The sequence below is a fragment of the Onychomys torridus genome, chromosome 23, assembly GCF_903995425.1.
Source record: "Onychomys torridus chromosome 23, mOncTor1.1, whole genome shotgun sequence".
NCBI lineage: Eukaryota > Metazoa > Chordata > Mammalia > Rodentia > Cricetidae > Onychomys > Onychomys torridus.
Genome location: NC_050465.1, coordinates 20,976,208 through 20,996,481, shown reverse-complemented (window position 1 = coordinate 20,996,481; position 20,274 = coordinate 20,976,208). Strand labels below are relative to the sequence as shown.

Sequence of the window (20,274 nt, the reverse complement as noted above, 5' to 3'; positions counted from 1 at the left end):
GGTCCAGAGGCATCATATTTGGGTAGGGATAGTAGTTGTCTTCCTCCCTTGGCATAGCACCTTCTGGTACCCTGAGAAGTAGTCCGTAGGGCCAAGGCTTTCAGATCAGATCCTGCTCAGGTTCTCTGGGTCCTGTGTCCAAAGTGTGTGATATCTTCAGCAAAAGAAACTTCCCTCTGAAGGGCAATAGCAGTAGCCTATGATGTTTTGGGAGTCCTTTGGACAACCTGACCAACATCTCAAAAGGGCTCTTCTCATGCCTCATGTTGGGGTTTTTGTTAGTCTATGACTCTCGGGGATGGGAAGGGGGGTTGACATTCCAGCCCAGATGGAAATTCTTCAGTTTATATTTGTATAGACAGAAAAGTTTATCTTTAGTAATATGCATATGTTTTTGTCAGTGTGGAGATGTGCACTTGAGTATAGATTCCCACAGAGTCCACAGGCGTTGAACCCCCCTGGAGCTGGAGCTTTTGATGGTTGTGAGTTGCATGGCATAGATACTTGGATTCTCTGGAAGAGTGGCACCTGCTCTGAACCACTGAGACTTCTTTTTGACTTCTTATTTAATTCTTTTTTTTTTTTTGAGACAGGGTTTCTCTGTGCAGCTTTGCGCCTTTTCTGGAGCTCACTTGGTAGCTAGCCCAGGTTGGCCTCAAACTCACAGAGATCCGCCTGGCTCTGCCTCCCGAGTGCTGGGATTAAAGGCGTGTGCCACCACCGCCTGGCTACTTCTTATTTAATTCTATTAGAAGATAAGTACAATGGATAAAGGCTAATTGCATCTTTAAATTATTTTCAGTTCTTGAATTCTTTTTTTTTTTAATTTATTGCTGGAACTAGAAGTTCAGCTGTCACTGTAGCCCACTTGCTTTTGTTCACTCCCTTACACTCTGGTCATTATACTTTCACCTTTTTATTGGCTGGCTATTCACTCCATTGATTGTTTCTTTGCTGTGCAGGTTTTTATATTATGCAATCTCATTTATTAATTTTTAGTTATATTTTGAGATATTGTCTTCAAAGATTTTATGTGTGCCATTATCTTCTTGGTCTTTTTGAGACAGTCTCACTATGTAGCCTTGGCTGACCTGAACTTGCTGTGTAGACCAGGCTGGCCTTGCATTGATCCCTGCCGGTCTCTTTTTCCTGAGTGCTACTAGGATTAAAGGCATGCACTGCCATGCCCAGCCTGTGCCTGTATCTTGACATATTTGCTCTGAAAGTTTAAGTTTCAAGTCTTACATAAGGTCTTCAACCCACTTTGAACTGATCTATGCTAGGATGACAGGTAGGAATCTGGTTTCATTTCTCTCTACATGTAGAAATGTCCATTTTTCTGAGGACCATTTGTTGAAGAGGTTGTTTGTTTTTGTCACGTACCTCTAGTGTGTCTTTTTGACACCTTTGTTGAAATCAAGTGGCTGTTGCTGCTTGGGTTTGTTTACCTTCTGGTGCATTAGTGCCCAGGTCTGGTTGTGCCTGTGCCTTACTGTTGGTACTGCTATGACTAGTATATCTGAGGTCAGCAGCTGTGATAGGTCCAGTATTGCACCAGTAGTGCTCTTGCTGCTTAAGGTTGTTTTGGCTACTCAGTGTCCCCCTTTTACCAGGTTCTTCGGGACTTTTTTGGATTTTGTCAAAAGCTTTTTCTGTATCTATGTCCATGTGATATCTGTCCTTGAATGAATGTGCTGTATTAACATTTACTGATTATATGTTGAATTATACCTGCATCTCTGAAATGCTGCCCACTTTATCATTGTGAAATACACACACACACACACACACACACACACACACACACACACATTTTAATTGGTGAATTGGTGGGACTGGAGAGATAGCCTAGTGGTTTAAAACACTTATATAGCTCTTTTAGTGGATCCGGGAGAGGTTTCCAGCACTCACATGGTGGCTTACAATCATCCAAAACTCCTGTTCCAGGGAATCTGACTCCCTCTTCTGACCTCAGCAGGCATCAGACATACACATGGTGGTATCCCGGCATACATTCAGGCAAAATACTACTCATACACATAAGTAAATAAATCTTCTTTGGAAAAGGTGTGTGTGTGTGTGTGTGTGTGTGTGTGTGTGTGTGTGTGTGTGTATGTATGTATATGTGTGTACGTACACAGGTGCTCATAAGCCGCAGCACATATTGAGTTAGGGGGTTGTGTGTACACAGTTGCTCATGAGCCACAACACATATTGAGGTAGGGGTGTGTGTGTGTGTGTGTGTGTGTGTGTGTGTGTGTGTGTGTGTGTGTGTATACACACACACAGGTGCTCATGAGCCACAACACACATTGAGGTAGACAAATTTGGGGTATTGCTTCTCTCCTGCCACCCTGTAGGATTCAGGAATTGAACTCAATTAATCAGTTCTGTGCACAAACCTGATGATCTTTTGTTCTTGAAATTGGTTTACAAGTATTTTTTTTAAATATTTTTGCATATATTTTCATTAAAGATTGAGCCATAATTTTATTTGTTTGTTTATTTTTTTTCTGTGTCTTCATCTGGTTTGTGTAACAAGATAGTATTGACTTTGTAAAAAGAGTTTGGTAGTGTTGCTTCATTTTTTTTTTTTTTTTAATTTTTTTTTTTTTTGTATGTGGAGCTGAGGATCGAACCCAGGGCCTTGCGCTTGCTAGGCAAGCGCTCTACCACTGAGTTAAGTCCCCAACCCCTCATTTTCTATTTTATGGAATAGTTTTGAGAAGTGTTCTTTGAAGGTCTGGTGACATCTTCCACTGAATGCTGAGCCTATATATATTTTCCTTAAAATTCTGTGTATGTATATGTGTGTATCTGTGTGTTTATGTGCGCTCAAGTGCCTGTGGAGGCCAGTGGTACCAGGTGTCCTGAAGCTGGAGTTACAGGAAGGTTTTGAGCCACTCAGCATGGGAACTAGGAACTCAACTTATGTCCTCCATAAGAACGGTATGTGCACTTAACCTCTGACTCCCTTGACATCCCTGAGGGAATTTAAAAAAACAACTTACTACTGCTCCATTCTCCCCACTTGTTATACTTCTCTTCATAATGATTTTTTAATTTCTTGGTATGTGTCATAATGGTTTCCTCTTTAATCTTACTTACTAAATTGGTTTTTTATTTAAATTTATTTATTTTATGTGCATTGGTATTGGTGTTTTGCCTGCATGATGTCATTAGGTTATTCACCAGCTTTCTTCTCTTTTTTAAAAACAAAAACAAAAACAGGGTCTTTTATGTAGCTTTGGCTGTCCTGGAACTCACTATGTAGACCAGGCTGGTCTCAAACTCACAGAGATCCACTTGCCTCTGCCTCCTGGGTAGGCTAAAGGTGTGCATCACCATGCTTGGCAGTTTATGGTTTCTTTTCTTTCTCCCTCCCTCTCCCTCTCTTTTATTTTGTTTGTTTGAGACAGGGTTTCTCTGTTTAGCCCTGGCTGTCCTGGAACTCTATCTATGTAGATCACGTTGGCCTTGAACTCACAAAGATCCACCTGCCTCTGCCTCCTGAGTGCTGGGATTAAAGGCATGAGTCACTACTCCTGGTCAGCATGCTTTCTTATTGTAGGCCCTTACAGATATAAGCTTCCTTCTTAGAAATACTTTTTTTTGCATCTCATCACTTTTGGCATGTTGTGTTTTCATTTGCATTCAGTTTTAGGAATTTTAAAAAATTGTCCTTGATTTTTTTCAGTCACCTATTCATCATTTAATACTGTTCAATCTCCATATGTATATGTTCTATAGTCTGTGTTGCTGTTAAGACAATTTTATTCTGTTGTGACCAGATGTAATATACAGAATCATTTCACTTTTCTTGTATTTTTAAAGATATTCTTGGTGTCCTAATACATGATCTTTTTTAGAGAAAGTTATGAGGGCTGTAAGGAAAAATGTGTATTATGCAGTGTTTAGATGAATTAATTTAATGACACGTGCTAGAGGTCAGAAGACACAACTTGTGGGAATCACTTCCTTCCTGCCTCCAAACTCAGGTTATCAGGCCAAGGATGAAATCTTCTATAGATGTCTGTTAAATCCATTTGGTTTACAATGTAATTTAATCCACACGTTTCTTTTGTTCAGTTTTTGCTGGGATGACCTGTTAATTGTTTCAAGTCATGTGTTGAAGTCACCTACTGTTCCTGTGCTGGCTTAGTCTGACCTTACATCTTGTAGTATTTGTTTTATGAATTGGGTACACTTGTGTTTGGTTGCATATGTCCTTTTCAATGCAGAAAACACATCTCTCACCTAAAGAGAATAAGAGATAGTTTTATTCTGGAGCCATTTTGACTTCCCATGATCTTAGAATACAGATTTTAGGTTACCCCAAATATCATGTTCCAACATGGAAGCAGTTTCATGAAATTTTATAGTTTTATACGCTAAAGAAAGTCATAAAGCCAGGCAAGTTAAGAATAATACATTGACAGGTACATTAGAGAGATGGTTCCAGCAGGGTGGAGGAAGCTTTTCTATAAGACTTGGGTGTTGTATCATGACTTTCTTAGCTTTTGGGTTTGTGGAAGGTGCAGTCTGTCAAGTTCATAAATTTCAAAAGGTTTTTATCTGTCACATAACAGGATGTTAGTTCTGACAGGTGGGTAAAGAGTAGCTATTCAGGGAACCCAAGCTAGCCCAAAGTAAGGTAATTAGCCTGTGGACCTGTAACATTCCAACCTCTGCACATCATTGTAGTTCTGTCAGTCAGTCAGTCATGGCAGACACAGCTGCTTTCCAGGAGTTTTCGCTCACACTCTTGATGGATTGATCCATTAATAGTGTAAAGTACACTTCTTTCTTCTTGTTATTAGCTCGAAGTCTGCATTTTGTCAGACATTGGAATAGTGGCACCTCCTGTTTCATTCCATTTACTTGGTATGCCTTTTGTGTCTTCACCTAAAGAGCCATGTTTCTAGAAGGAACAAGTTAGAAAGATGGTCCTTCAAGCCATTCTGCTAGACTGTCTCTTGGCTGGGGCTTGAGACCATGAGCTACCAGCCAGGCCTTTCCTGCCCTGAAATTTAAGGCAGAATTGACCCTTGCCCCTTTAAAAAAAAAAAAACAAAACTGAAAAATGAACCATTTGTATTTTGTGTAACTATTGCTAAGTTTGGATTGAGTCTTTCATTTTATTGCTTATTACATTTTTTAAATTTAAAAATCTTTCTTTATTGTATGTATGTACATGGGGTGTGTACATGCCACACAGTGTACATGTGGAGATCAGGGACTTAACTTTGGGAGTTGGTTCTCTCTATCTGTGGACTGTTAGCCTCAGTGGCAAGCACCTTTACCTAGGTGCTGGCTTAGCCAGCAGCCCTGCTTGCTGTTCAGTATTCCATTTTTTAGTGTTTCCTTTCTTGCCTCTTATTGGTTATTTGTATATCTTGAACTACACCATTATAATTATTTAGCGTGCTTTTTTTTAATCTCTTTGTATAGTTTGGTGGTTACATTAGTGATTATGATTTACATTAAATCTGTAACTGTATTAAATATTAAATATTTTTAGAATGTATTATGATTTTCTTAATTTTTTTCTAAGTAAAGGACTTTTAAGATAATATGTAAGCCAGGTGGTGGTGGCGCGCACTTTGAATCCCAGCACTTGGGAAGCAGAGCCAGGCGCATCTCTATGAGTTTGAGGCTAGCCTGGACTACAGAACCGAGATCCAGGACAGGCACCAAAACTACACAGAGAAACCCTGTCTTGAAAAATAAAAAACAAAAACAAAAACAAAAAAAATTGTAAATTGACACCCACTCCATCTAATATAACATTTATGCCCTGAAAATTTTTTTTTCAAAAAATACTCATAGTTAGGCAGTGGCTTTAATCTCAGCACTCGGGAGACAGAGGCAGGTGGATCTCTGAGTTCGAGGCCAGCCTGGTCTACAGAGCTAGTTCCAGGATAGCCAGGGCTACACAGAGAAACCCTGTCTTGAAAAGCAGAAACAAAAATAACAATAACAACAAAACTTCATGACACTCTTTTAGGCCATTAATAACTTGCCTTGATTTCATCCACAAAAAGAGATGTTTTATTTTCATAGTCTCACTAAGGTTGATGTCTGTTATGAAGCAGCTTAGTATTGATTTGAATTGAAATTTTTCTGTTTTTCTGGGACTTGTAATTCTAACTCCCTAACCATTACTCATGGCCAGCTTTGAGGAAAGTACTTAGTTTTACATGCTTCTGTTCATTTGGTAATACTCCAAGCCTTTGAATGGCCCCAAGGTACACTGTGCTTCTTATGTGTAATGCCAAAGCATCCATGGAGAGTTTATTTCCTCTTCTGTAAAAGGAAAGATTTGAACTTTGACGATTTTTATAGGTGGTTTTTTGTTGTTTTGGTTTGGTGTGGTTTAGTTGGCTGTAACTACAACCTACATCCCAGTCATTTGTTATTGACATTTTAAAAAATATGGAGCTGGAGAGATGGCTCAGAGGGTAAGAGCACCGACTGCTCTTCCAGAGGTCCTGAGTTCAATTCCCAGCAACCACATGGTGGCTCACAACCATCTACAATGAGATCTGGTGCCCTCTTCTGGCCTGCAGGCTGAACACTCACTGTATTCATAATAAATAAATAAATCTTTTAAAAAAAATGTGTGTGTGTGTGTGTGTGTGTGTGTGTGTGTGTGTACCACAGCATGCATGTAGAGGGGTGTGTGTGTGTGTGTGTGTGTGCGTGTGTGTGTGTACCACAGCATGCATGTAGAGGGGTGTGTGTGTGGGGAGGGGTGTATACCACAGTATACATGTAGAGGTGTGTGTGTGTGTGTGTGTGTGTGTGTGTGTGTGTGTGTGCCACAGCATGCATGTAGAGGTGTGTGTGTGTGTGTGTGTATGTATGTGTACCACAGCATGCATGTAGAGGTGTGTGTGTGTGTGTGTGTGTGTGTGTGTGTGTGTGTGTGTGGTGTGTATACCACAGTATACATGTAGAAGTGTGTGTGTGTGTGTGTGTGTGTGTGTGTGTGTGTACCACACCATGCATGTAGAGGCCAGAGGGCAGCTTATGGAAGTAATTCTCTCCACTTACGATTTTCAGTCTTTTGAATTCAGGTTATCATGCTTACCTGCTAAGCCATCTAACCAACCCTATTGACAGTATTTCTTACTCTTTTAATTATCGAGTATGCTTTTAATTTCTGTTTTTATAGTTTGTATGATGGTTACTCTAGTGATTGTAATTTACATTGGGCCAGGAACTAACTGTATTTTAGTTGGGTTCTACACAGATCCATGGTTTTCTTAGTTCAGTTCATTTCAGGTATTTTTAACCTTTTCCCCTTTTCAAAATCAAATGAGTTTTCAAGCACTAACAGAACGATTTGAAGTATATAGCAGACTTGACTTGTACTACCAGAGTGTTTGCAGTTTAGTAGTTCACATAAGCACCAAAATGTCAGGTTACTTAAGACTTGTGATACTCTGGAGATGGACTGCATGAAGGAGTTGAAAGTAAGCTCATCACTCATGGTGTTTCTCAATGTTGTGTAATGCCTTTCTTGGCCAGGGACCTTAGTCTAGTCCACTGCTGTGCAGTGGAGCTTTTCCATGAGACTACAAATGTATGTCTTTACTGAATAATATAATAGCCACTGTAATTTTTGTCTGCTTTTTATTTATTTAAATAGCTGCATGTGGCTATGAGATCATCAGAGAACAAAAACAGGTTTAGACTCATAGCTTCCTCTTTTCTTTTTTTTTTTTGAGCTGAGGATCGAACCCAGGGCCTTGTGCTTGCTAGGCAAGCGCTCTACCACTGAGCCAAATTCCCAACCCCAGCTTCCTCTTTTCTATGCGAAACTTCCTTAGAATTTTTGCTACATCTCTCAACTCCAAGTTTGTCGTAAGCCTAAGCTGAAAAGGTCCTTGTTGGTCACAGAGTAGGAGAGAGAAGGTCAAAAGAAAACTGTGTATAAAGTGATGTTAGAGCCCAGCACAAATATCTGAGCAGACAGCTTGCTAAAGTTACAAGTGAAGGAAAGAAATTACTCCATGAATTTTATGCAGGTAGAAGTTATTATAGGGAATTAGGTGTAAATTTCTGATGACACTTGAGTCTGAGGAGAAGTCTGTTTGAGGCTCCCACCTCTGGGTCCATATTGGAATGAGAAACATTTTGCCACTGCCCTCCACTGCTGCTATTTGTGGGTATCTAGAAAGTTGTCCTTCCATTGACAGGCCAGATAGACTTAAACAAGAGAACTTTAATAGAAACTCAAATTGATAAGTGAAAACGTAGGACATTTTCTGGAAACAATTACAGAAACCAAGAAAACTAAAATGTATTAACTGTAGCACATAAACATTAAGTAGATCGATCGCATTTTGTGCATATACAAATAACACTTGTATTTCTGTTCTTTCCAGATCCAGGATGAGAAGACTGATAGAAGCAGCAGCTAGCTGAACAGCTATAAAATGCCCAAATCTGGGTTCACAAAGCCAGTTCAGAGTGAAAATTCTGACAGTGACAGCAATATGGTAGAGAGACCATATGGAAGAAAGGTACCAGATAGCTAAAAGACCTTTTCACTCTTTGGAACCTGGATAAAAGACTCCCAATTTAGTATTTTTAGTAATTACTCAAAGCATGTCACATGGATATCTAGTGTGTGTGGGCGTATCCACATGTGAGTGCAGGTGCCCTCAGAGTCCAGGAGTGGCAGTTAGGAGCCAACCAGTGTGGTGCTGGGAACCCAGCTCAGCTCCTCTCCAAGCGTAGTGCTCTAACCACTAGACCATCTCTGCAGCCCCTAGAGTTTCTCTAATAAGGGGCTGTCTTTGCACTGTCTGTGTGCATCTGATTTTGTTAATTGTAAAACAGACTGAAACTTCTTTACGTGGGTAAATGTATGCCACATGTGTGGGTGCCCTTGGAGGCCAGAAGAGGGCATCAGCTAGCCTGGAGCTGGAATTACAGGCAGTTACAAACTGTCACATGTAACAGTTTTAGAAATGAGCTGTCTTCCCAGCCCCAGAATGTTATTTTCTAATGACATTGAATTTGACTTGACAATTTTAGGATTTTTATATTTCTTCAATATACAATTTTCTGTCAGGCTTTTTAAATATTAGATTTATTTACTTTAGACCTATCAAATGGGTTAGATAGATCTTAATTTTATTTTTGTGTTGTATTATTTGTATAGAACAGGCCATACCTGTTCCTTGAATTTCCTTGTTAAAATTCTTGTAAAATCATGGGGAGGGTGCTTTTTTCTTTGTTGCTGTTACTGTTGTCACAGCACATAGGTGTGGAGGTCAGAGGGCAGTGCGTGGAGTCAGTTCTTTACTTCTGGCACGTGTGTCCCGGGGTCTAGCCTCAGTCATAAGCACATTTACTGCTGAAGAATCTTGTCGCCCATGTATGCTTTTGTAAACAAATCTTTGACCATAGATTTACCGTCTTGTGTGGTCAAGATATAGTCAGGCTTTCTTTCCTTTTCATTACCCCTTTTCCTGTTGTTGGTTTGTTTTTTTGGGACAGGTCTCTAAGTGGCAGTGGCTCTCTTGAAACACTCCATGTGGACCAGGCTGGCCCTGAAACTCAAATCCACCTGCCAAGTCCTAGGATTAAAGGCATACAGCACTACACTCGGTTTCATCCCAGTTTTTAGTGATGCATATTTTCTAGGAAAATTATACATTATTCTAGGCCTTAAGGTTTTATTGATGTAAATTAGAAATAATAGTCCTTTGTAACTTTATTATTCTCTTGACTTACATTTAGGCTCGGTTCCAGTGATTATCATTTTCTTTTTTCTCTTCTCCTCCCTTCTCCTCTCCTCCCCTCCCCCCTCTACATGTTTATTCATTGTAATACATCTAGATTATATTTAGATATATAACTTTGTTATAGTCAAGATATTTAGTGTTATTTAAATTTTCTGTTCTTATGAAGTATCTTGGGAAGATATTAGAGTGAAGCCAGGTGTGGTGCCTGTAGTCTTAGTTCTCGGGAAGCTGCAGTACGAGGGAACTGAGCTTGAGACCTGCCTGGGCTACATTGTGAGGTCTTGTCTCACAAAAGTAGAGGGTTGAGGGATGTCTTAGTTAGGTTACTATTAGTGTCGTGACACATGGCCAGAAGCAACTCGGGAGGAAAGGGGGCGTGATTCACTCACAGTTCTATATAACAGTTCATTATCAAGAACACTGAGGGCAGGAACTCACACAGGGCAGGATCCTGGAGGCAGGAGCTGATGCAGAGGCCATGGAGGGGTGCTGCCCACTGGCTTGCTCCTCATGGCTCTTATAGAACCCAGGACCAGCCAGCAGCCCAGGGATTTTACCATCAGTCAGTAATTAAGAAAATGCCAGCCAGGCGTTGGTGGCGCACGCCTTTAATCCCAGCACTCGGGAGGCAAAAGCAGGCGGATCTCTGTCTCGGAAAAACAAAAACAAAACAAAACAAAAAAAAAAAGAAAATGCCTTATAGCTGGCTCTTATGGAGGCATTTTCTCAGTTGAGGTTCTCTCCTTTTAGATGACTCTAGGTTTTGTTAAGTTGACATAAAACTAACCAGCACAAGGGAGATTTAATTGTTGAAGCTCTGCATTAAGTCATTAAATACATTCATAGATTATAATATATTTTTATATTTTAAAAATTCCTTAATAGGGGATTTAAAAAGATGTATAGGTGGGGTGTGTATGTATGTGCATGCACTACCATGTGCCGTGCCCGTGTAGGTCAGAAGGAGACATTGGGTCTCTGGAAATGGAGATACAGACATGTGAGCTGCCATGTGTGCTGGGAACTGAACCCAAGTGTTGTGCAAGAGCACCGAGTGCTCTTGGTTTCTGAGCTGTCAGTCCAGCCCAAGAAATAAAGAGACTTGTATTTAAAATTCCATATTGTTCAGCTGATATTGATATAATTTTATTTCTCTCTCTCTTTTTTTTAATAGAGTAAAGACAAGATTGCATCTTACAGCAAAACTTCCAAAACTGACCGAAGTGATATGGGCAAGGAAATGAAAGAGAAATCATCTATGAAACGTAAACTGCCTTTTACCATTAGCCCATCAAGAAATGAAGAGCGAGATTCAGACACAGGTAGAATAACTTATTTTCTCATAAACTCACCATATTCTAACTGATTTCTTTTTGCTTTTCTGTGCACCACTCCTCTTGACATTTTGGTTATTAGAGAAATAATAAGTATTTCAGATTTATCACAGGGGCAAAAGTATATGTTTATTATTAAACTATGGTTTCTACTAGATTAAAAAATTCCATATTTCTTAATTTGAATATTTATTACAAATCTCTTAGCATGTTCAGAACTTAGTTTTGGGGTTCATTTCACTAATGAAAATTGTTCAGTAAGACAAACATTAGGATTTTGTGTATATGAAAAAAGATGTTGCTTTTTTGTTGCCCTTTGGGCACAGCAAAGCATTTTAGGTATTTTTGATTCACAAATGAGTTAAAAATATGTAGTACCTCCCAAATGAGGCTAATGGCTTAATTCATAGTTCTTTTATTTCTCAAAAGTCTTAACATGTCAGGGGCCACCAGATGTACATAAGTGTGCTGCTAACTACCAAGCCCTGGGACCTACATGGTGGAAGGAGAGAACTGGCTCCAGAAATTACCCTTGATCTCCACATATGTACCATGGAATGCAGGGTGGATGTCTTAGTGTTTTACTGCTGTGAAGAGACAGCAACTCTTATAAAAGAAAGCATTTAATTGGAGCTTGCTTACAGTTTTAGAGGTTTAGTCTAAGCGTGGAAATGCACAGGCAGACATGGAGCTGGAGAAGTAGCTAAGACTTCTACATCTGGATCCTCAGGCAGCAGGAAGAGAGAAACTCTGGGCTTCTTATAACCTTTTTTTTTTTTTCCCTATGTGGAGCTGAGGATTGAACCCAGGGCCTTGCGCTTCCTAGGCAAGCGCTCTACCACTGAACTAAATCCCCAACCCCCCAGCTTCTTATAACCTTAAAGCTCACCCCTAGTGACACATTTCCTCTAATAAGGCCACACCTCCTAATCCTTTCAAATAGTGCCACTCCCTAGTGACCATATATTCAAATCTGTGAACCTATGGGGCCATTTTGATTCAAACCACCACAGAGGGCATGGGCACTCATGCATACATAGGTTCGTATGTTCGTGTGTGTCTGTGTCTGTGTGTGTGTACACTGACATACACATGTGTACAAGTGCTTGTGAAGGCCATAGGCCATTGTTAGGTGTCTTCTCCAGTTGTTTCCACCTGACTTTTTTTAACCTTGAGGCCAGTTTTACTGGAGTTTAAAATAATGTCTTCTCCACCTGGCCACTCTGGCAGACATTGGGAGGGGGAGAGTGGAGGAGAGACATGGAGGTCAAACACCAGAGTGAGCCAACAGCCGCACGCATGAGGGAGGGCTTTCTAGAAAGAGCAAGAAGTCCAGAGTGTCAGAAAAAGAACACTTATTCTGACCGGCATCTGAAAGAAGAGCCAGGGAAGAGGAAAAGCTGCATCTTTCGGAGTTAACCCGACTGAGCACCAAGGCCTATCTATTCGGTGTAGCAAGGTGAGCCTATTTTCCTTGTGGTGCTCCTGACCCCTCAGGGGTGCCCCTTAGTCAGGCTATTGAGCATGTGCAGCTGGAATGGTATGTCTCCATCAAGGCCAGAGGTTCTATCCGCTTGACAAAAGGAGTTTTTCTTTAGTGGGTCTTCACTGCTAGCATGTCCTCTCCTATGAAGAGATAACCTTAAAGTCATTTAAGAATCAGAGCAGAGAGCAGAACCCTCTGTGTAGCTTTGGCGTCTGTCCTGGATCTCACTTTGTAGACCAGGCTGGCCTCCAACTCACAGAGATCTGCTTGCTTCTGCCTCCTGAATGCTGGGATTAAAGGCGTGAGCCACCACCACCCAGCTTCACCTTGCTTTTTGAGACCGAGTCTCTGAATAAACGTGGAACTTGCAGATTTGGCTGGAGTGGTGGTCAGTCTGAGACATCCTCGTTTCCTGCCTCCCCGGTCCTAGGATTGCAGGTTGTTGTCTCCTTGCCTGGCTGTCTATGTGGGCGTGGACCTGAGCCCAGGCGCTCATGGTGTAGCAAGGACTCTCCTGAGATCTGCCAGTCATTCTGTGCAGTGACACCCAAGCATAAGGAAGCAGAGAGCAGCTGCCTTTATCTCGGAGACCCTTAGACTTTCTGAAGTAACTAGTTTATCTCTTACTTAGAGCATTGGAAAGTTAGTTTCAAACTCCCCATACTCTTTCTGTAATCTTGCTTAATAAGTTTGTTATATCGTAATAGAGGCAAATAATAACAAAATGTGTATTGCTCAGTGTCCTTACCTGATCAGCCCTCTTTAAACCCTGACAAGATATGTAAATTCCAAGCTTTTCATTTTCTTAAGTCCCAAGTCTTCATCCATATATACCAACTTCAGAGAATTATGACCTTGAAAAGTGATGTAGTGTGATTCACTTTGTGACATAGTAATTAAATGTGACAAGATGAATCAGTGGTAGCTAAGGATTTATTTGTTTCTTTATTTTATATGTATGGATGTTTTGTCTGTGTGTATCTCTGTGTACCTTGTGTGTCTGATCCCTATTGAGTCTAGAAGAGGGCATTAGATCCTGCAGAACTGAAGATAGTTGTAAGCCACCCTGTAAGTGATGGGAATTGAAGCTAAGTCCTTGCTGCATGGTGATGGCACATGCCTTTAATCCCAGCACTCGAGAGGCAGAGGCAGGTGGATCTCTGTGAGTTCGAGGCCAGCCTTGTCTACAGAGTGGGATCCAGGAAAGGCACCAAAACTGCACAGAGAAACCCTGTCTCGAAAAACCAAAAACAAAACAAAAAAAAAGGAAAAACAAAAAACTAGGTCCTCCAGGAGAACAGCCAGTACTCCTAACTGCTGAGCCCTCTCGCCAATCCTGGCTAAGGATTTTCTCATTTAATGTAACACCAGACATAGTCAGTCCAAAGTTGATACAACTCAGTCATGTGAGATGGAACTAAATTCTCTTTAGTCTTTCTTTTCTGCCTCTTTTAGCTCATACATGAACTTTATCCTTAAGCATTTCCCCCCTTAGAGTTGCATGATCTCAGCTTCTTATCAGAGGGGCACTAGTGTGTTTCTCTTCCTAGGAGGCTTGGTCCTTTTATTAATGAAATGGCCTCCTTAGAAACTTCAACTTCTGACGAGGCATGATGGTACCTGCCTTTAATATCACAGCACATGGGAAGCATAGATAAGTAGATCTCTGTGAGTTCCAGGTCTGTGCTACATAGAGAAACCCTGTCTCAAGAAAAGAGAAACTTATACTTCTGCTATCATTGATGAGTGTACTGATAATTTTTATATAATTTTTATACTTGTTCAATTTAATGTATTTAGTTTTGAAATATGCATGTTCACCGAAAGTCTTGTCATTGAATCAGCTTGTCAACTTGCTTTCCATTTGGTTAAAGGTTATTTTTATTAATGATCCCCTTTTCTTGAATGAACCTTCTCATTACCAAACTTAAAAGTTTAAAGTTTTCATATATTGTATTTTGTGGTTAATTGTTCTCTAATTTGTTTTTTTCCCCAACACTTGATTAGTCATACTTAACTAAAGTTGTTAATACTGTGTATAATAATGATTCTGAAAAGGTACATATGTGTCAGTAAACCGAGGCTGTGACTCTAAGAATAGTTATTTGTGAGTTTAATGGCTTATTATTTAAAAGTAAAAACAGCTCTGGTTGTATCCTCAGAGTTCTTAATAGCTGTCATAAAGTACTAGGCAGAAATCCGTACTCTTTACCTAGGGTATACGGTGGTGGTTTGGGATGATCTCTGTCTTCAGTAGTAAATGTGATAGCCTGGTCTAGGATGATATTGAGGTCCTAGATGGTCTTTTGTCTTAGGAGTAATTTTGGCCTTCATAGAAAATAAGTTTGATTCAATTTTCTCAAAGACAAATCCTAAACAGAAAGTCAGTGATAAGAAATAGCATCAAAAGCCATGCTTAAACAACTATATCATGGTGTCATTGGTTACATTTCTAAACTTGAAGGAACTCTACTTAGGAAGCTGAAATGTTACATGTTGGACAAACCTGTATTTTAAATGTCCTCTGTTCTTCCAAAATACTATTTTTGAGGTAAAGCCAGTGATACATCATTGCCTAATTGATTGGTGGTCTTTTAAAAATGTTACTATGTTGAATTCTGCATTTCCCTTCGTATGCTTTTTTCTTTTCTCCTGTCTCTTTTCGTTCTGTAGATTCAGACCCAGGACATACAAGTGAAAATTGGGGGGAAAGACTTATATCTTCTTACAGGACATACTCAGGTAATTAGATTATCAGGTGTTCCTGTCAGCCAGCGGGTTCTGTCATGTTTATTTGAGTAGTATACTATAAGTAACTTATTTTCAAACAAGTTTATAGATATCTTTGCTAAATTAAATGAATTATATGAATCCACCAAAATTTTCAGTTTCAGACTCCTCCCTAAGAGAGGGCGCCCAGGCTCTTGGTCTGCTTTGTTGTAAATCCTTCCCAAGTGTACTTTGATAAACAGAGTTATCATAGTTGTTTAGTCATGTGATTTCTTCTTTAAAATAAGTATTTAAAGTATTATTCACTGAATTCTGTAGTGTTTATTGATTTTTTTTTTCTCCCCAGGTAGAATTTAACCATAAGTGTATTGAAATATGGGATCGCCTAGACAAATGCCCCATCATTAACTTGTGTTAGAACTTCTCTAGTTAGTTATAGCTCCAACTGTTTGGGATTCATAATTACTCTAAATAAAGAATATAGAGAAACTCCTTCATTTTAAAATAAAGAATAAAACTAGTGGTTTGTTTTTGAGATAAGGTCTTACTGTATAGCTCTGACTAGCCTAGAACTCTTTGTAGACCAGGCTGGCCTCAAACTCACAGAGATCTGCCTGCTTCTGCCTCCTGAGTGCTGATGTTATAAGGTATGCTCTATCATGCCTGGAAAGACTAGATATTTTGACTGATCTTTTCTTTCTTCTTAAAATTAGACTGACACTCTATCTCTGAAGTTACTAAAACGAAAATCTTCTGTAGTCTCTGGGTATTTCTTTCTAATTTTTAGCATATGATACTTAAGTGATCAAGATTGAACATAAACCTTCTGTTTCTAATATACATTTTATTTATCTTATAAATTTGGGGGCTGTGTGGAGGTGGTGAAGAACTAATTTCATCCTTAAAGTTACCCTGAAATCATTGAGGTGTTAAGTTCCTGATGACAGTGTTTCCTGTGGCATTAGTGTGCCTTTCTAAAAGGGGACTGTGGAGCACTCAGACCAACCCAAACATGATGAAGTAGACTGTGCTCTGCCTGCCACAGCTAAGTAAGGCCAGTCATTCAGCCTCTCCCTAGTGTTTCAGAACCTGGGCTTAATGGCAGTGTCACCTCCCCCTCCCTCCCGCCAGGATGCAGTATTCACACTGAGAATGCAATTGAGTTAATTATGTTCACTTGTCTCCATTGTCTTACTTGGAAACTACTTCATTGGGAAATATTTTATCCTTTAATTTTTGAGACACGAATAGGTTTATGAACCAAGTTTCCTAAGAAAAATTTTGCCTCTTCCCTATGACAACACTCTATACTTACTTAAAAAGTGACAATGTTGAGTGTTCTGTTTATTCTGACAGGAAAAGGAACAGAGTACTAATTTTCTAGAATGTGAGAGGGGGACATCTCTGTTTCTGAAGCTCTGAATGTTAAAGCAGAAAGGGGAGAAAGATGGATCTGATGGAAAGACCATTTCAGTTTTTATTTTGATTAGTATTAGGTAAATTTCTTTGATTTTTTTTCCTTAAATTTTTCCTTAAAAATCTCCAGATAGACTTAGTGCAATTTCAGTTCTGTGTTAGACAGCACTAAATGATCCTACTTGGTTGTACCTGTGTTTAAAGTTTTGGCATGTTAGAACAAATGAGTATGTGTTTTAGTTACTGAGAGATGGAGCACATGGCTGGAGATGTAGCGCCGTACTTGAGCTCTTACACAGCACGGTGAAATTCTGGATTTGGTCTCCAGCTACCCCCACCCCCACAAACAAACAAAAAACTGTGAGAGCTGTCTAACTCCTTTTCAGATAAACAGTAACCATCATTTTCTAATTTATGGCCAATCAAATGAGGTATTCACAGGATAGATCGATCTCACATAGTCTTATTGATGATTTTAAATTTTATAAAATAGACAGACAGTGCTGCATACTTTAAGACCCAAAGCCTCAGTAGATGGAAGTCAAAAAGATTACAAGCTGGAGATTGCTAGGCTATACAGTGAGTCCTTTGCTAATTGGAGCCATATAGTATGGCCCTGTCTCTAAAACAAACAATAGCCAAAGCCACACAAAAAAAAATAAAATAATAAATTTTAAATATGAACTTCAAAATATAGTAGACTAATACTTAGCAATTTTAAAAAATATGTAATTGTTTCAAATTTAGCTATTTATACCAACCACTATTCAGTTCATTGTCTTTTCCTAATTCATGTAAAATGTAAATTCAGGAAGATGATTATGGTAACTCAGAGAAAAAACAGAGTTAATATTGAATACAAGTATAAAATTTTTGTGTAAATATTTGGAATACATCTGACTTGTCTGAAGTAATTGTATGTTTGATTATTTGACAGTATGTCTTTTCTATAACCCCAGTATATACACTTTAGAGTGTCGTCTTTCTTTTTATGTGTGTGGTGGAGGAGATGCAAGGTCTCACTATGTAGCTGTAGCTGATCTAGAACTATGTAGACCTGGCTGGCCTCAGAAAAATCTACCTGTCTCTGCCAACCTAGTGCTGGGATTAAAAGCTTGTACCACCATGTCTAGCATTGAGTGTCTTATCTTTTAAATTATATTAAGATACACAGTTTTGCAAGTAGTAAGCAATTACTGGTATGGTGGTCCATACCTGTAATCCCAGCACTCCAGCGGCTAAGATGGACCATCACAGGTTTGAGGTCAGCCCAAGCTACAAAGCAAGATCTTATCTCAGAAACCACAGAAGGTGAGTGCTCTTCGAGGTTCTACTCTTGTGGCCAGGTTGTACTTCTTTCTTAGAAGCATTTTTCAACTTTCTATTAAATGTTTGCACATTAAATATGTTGATTCTAGGAGAGAAATACATTCACTGTATTTAAAAATTGTTATCAGATGAAAAGGCATTAAAAATAACAGTAGCTGTGCCTCCCTAAACATTAGAAAACAAAGATCTATAGAGAACTGTTAAGACAAAGTATTGCAGGGGAAAGAAAGTGTTCCTCAAAAACATCTCTAAGGCTTTATAATAACTTTAGTGATAGGTTAGATGCTGTGCTAGATTGGACTTATATGGGGTCATTACTGAAGACAGTGCAGGAATGATGAAAATGGAAGCTAGAAGACATTATTAACAAGGTTGATTATTTTTAGTAAGTCTTGAAACATTTGGTTTTGTTTGGAAATAATCATTCAGCATATGGACATCTTAGCAGCTCACAGATTGATTTGAATCATTTGTGAGCAACAAAGTTGAAAGTGTTAAGACCTCATTTTTCTAGATCATTACAATACCAGTTTTTTTTAATTAACTGGAGATGGCACACTGGACCAATTATCTAACTTTGTGTCTATGGTAATATTAGATTTGAATTGATTTCTTGAAACTTGCTAAATTTGCTACCATTTGATTTTTGCTAATTTCAAATTTTATTAATTATTTTTGCAGCTCCTCTTTTCAGGTATCTCTAAACTTGAATTTTAAACTCCAGAAATAGATATCTAATAGGTAATAACCAGACCTTTATTTATTTACTTGTACCTGATATCTGAATTAATTCAGGTGAATTCATAAAAGAAAAAGACATCTGTATCTTGCACCTGTACCACCCAATGCAGTCTGAACCCATTCCATGTAACTGGGCAAACTCGCTGCATTGCTGGAGGGTTTTCTGAAACAACTAAAGCTGACCTTTGACTTGGGTTGGATCTTTTTGAGAAGGACTTCGGAAATTTGGATCTTTGTAGGATATGTGTTAACCTCTAGACGCACAGGCTCTTTAGTCTGTTCATATTTAGCTTTCATTGGTGTCATTCCATGTTCAGCTTTCCAGTCACTGCTGTGGAATGATTTGGTGGCTTTTCTACAGTAATTGTTGTGTGTGTTGAGACTTGTCTTAAATGCTTAGCTTCTTGCAAGAGTTTTCAAGTCATTACTAGAATTAGGGTGATAATCGTTAGGCTCATTGGTATGTAGGCTTAGTAGTAGTACTAGATATTTGTGTGAAAGAGAAGTTTCAAAGATGTAATACACTTGGCTTTTTGTCCACAGATTCAACTGATCACAGATAAAATAGGAAAAAAAAACTACAGAATTTTTTTCTTGTCATTATTCCCCAAACACTGCAGTATAACAACTATTTCATAGCATTAATAGACTATTTTGTATTCTGTGTTATGAATAATTTAGACATAATTCGAAGTATATGGGAGGAGTCACACAGGTTATATATAAATCCTGAACCATTTCATCTGAGAGACTTGAGTAATTGCAGATTTTATTACCCATAGTCCTCGAAACAATCTTAACGATATCAAGGGACAACTCTATTAAGAACTATTTGAATGTTAAAGATGCTACACTTTAATAGAACCAATAGTCAAAATTAAAATATTTCTAGTAGTAAATTTTTCTAACAATAGAATCAAGAATATATTTTTCTAGAGCTTTCAGAAAAATATTGCTTGTGTAAGTCTAGCAGTTTTGTCTGGCTACAACTAGTATACATACATTGTCCACATGCATGCCTAGCATCTACCAAAGAAGTTGTCTTGAGGACTTGTATTTGTTTCTGATTCTTACATATTTATTAATCATTACAGAGAAAGAAGGTCCAGAAAAGAAGAAAACAAAAAAAGAAGCTGGAAGTAAGAAGTCCACCCCAGTCAGCATTCTTTTTGGTTACCCGCTCTCTGAACGGAAGCAGATGGCACTTCTCATGCAGATGACAGCAAGGGACAACAGTCCAGGTGATTGACATCTATAGTCACTGAGTTAATGTGCCCAGAGTCAGGGTAACCTTGGCTTTCACAATTCTCTTTTACTGATTTGAGTTTTTATCTCTTATTGAATTTAATCAGTACTGTTCATAACATTAGTTGTTAATTTTCTCACTATTTGCATGATATTTTATTATTGTATCCTTCAGTGGACTACAAGGTCCATAAGAGCAGGAGTCCTTCATGCTTACTAGGCATTAATGAAA

The 20,274-nt window shown here is 38.9% G+C and overlaps 1 protein-coding gene across 3 annotated transcripts in view; it reads left to right on the top strand.

The window, feature by feature from the left end:
- Positions 1-20,274, top strand: part of Ankrd12 (ankyrin repeat domain 12) — a 116,547-nt gene that overhangs the window by 19,111 nt on the left and 77,162 nt on the right. For all 3 annotated transcript variants that reach the window (XM_036173218.1, XM_036173217.1, XM_036173219.1), the window contains exons 2-5: positions 8,394-8,531; positions 10,936-11,083; positions 15,255-15,323; positions 19,892-20,038. In XM_036173218.1, the coding sequence (XP_036029111.1) occupies positions 8,445-8,531; positions 10,936-11,083; positions 15,255-15,323; positions 19,892-20,038 (451 nt within the window). In that variant the 5' untranslated portion in view covers positions 8,394-8,444. The remainder of the gene's footprint in view (positions 1-8,393; positions 8,532-10,935; positions 11,084-15,254; positions 15,324-19,891; positions 20,039-20,274) is intronic.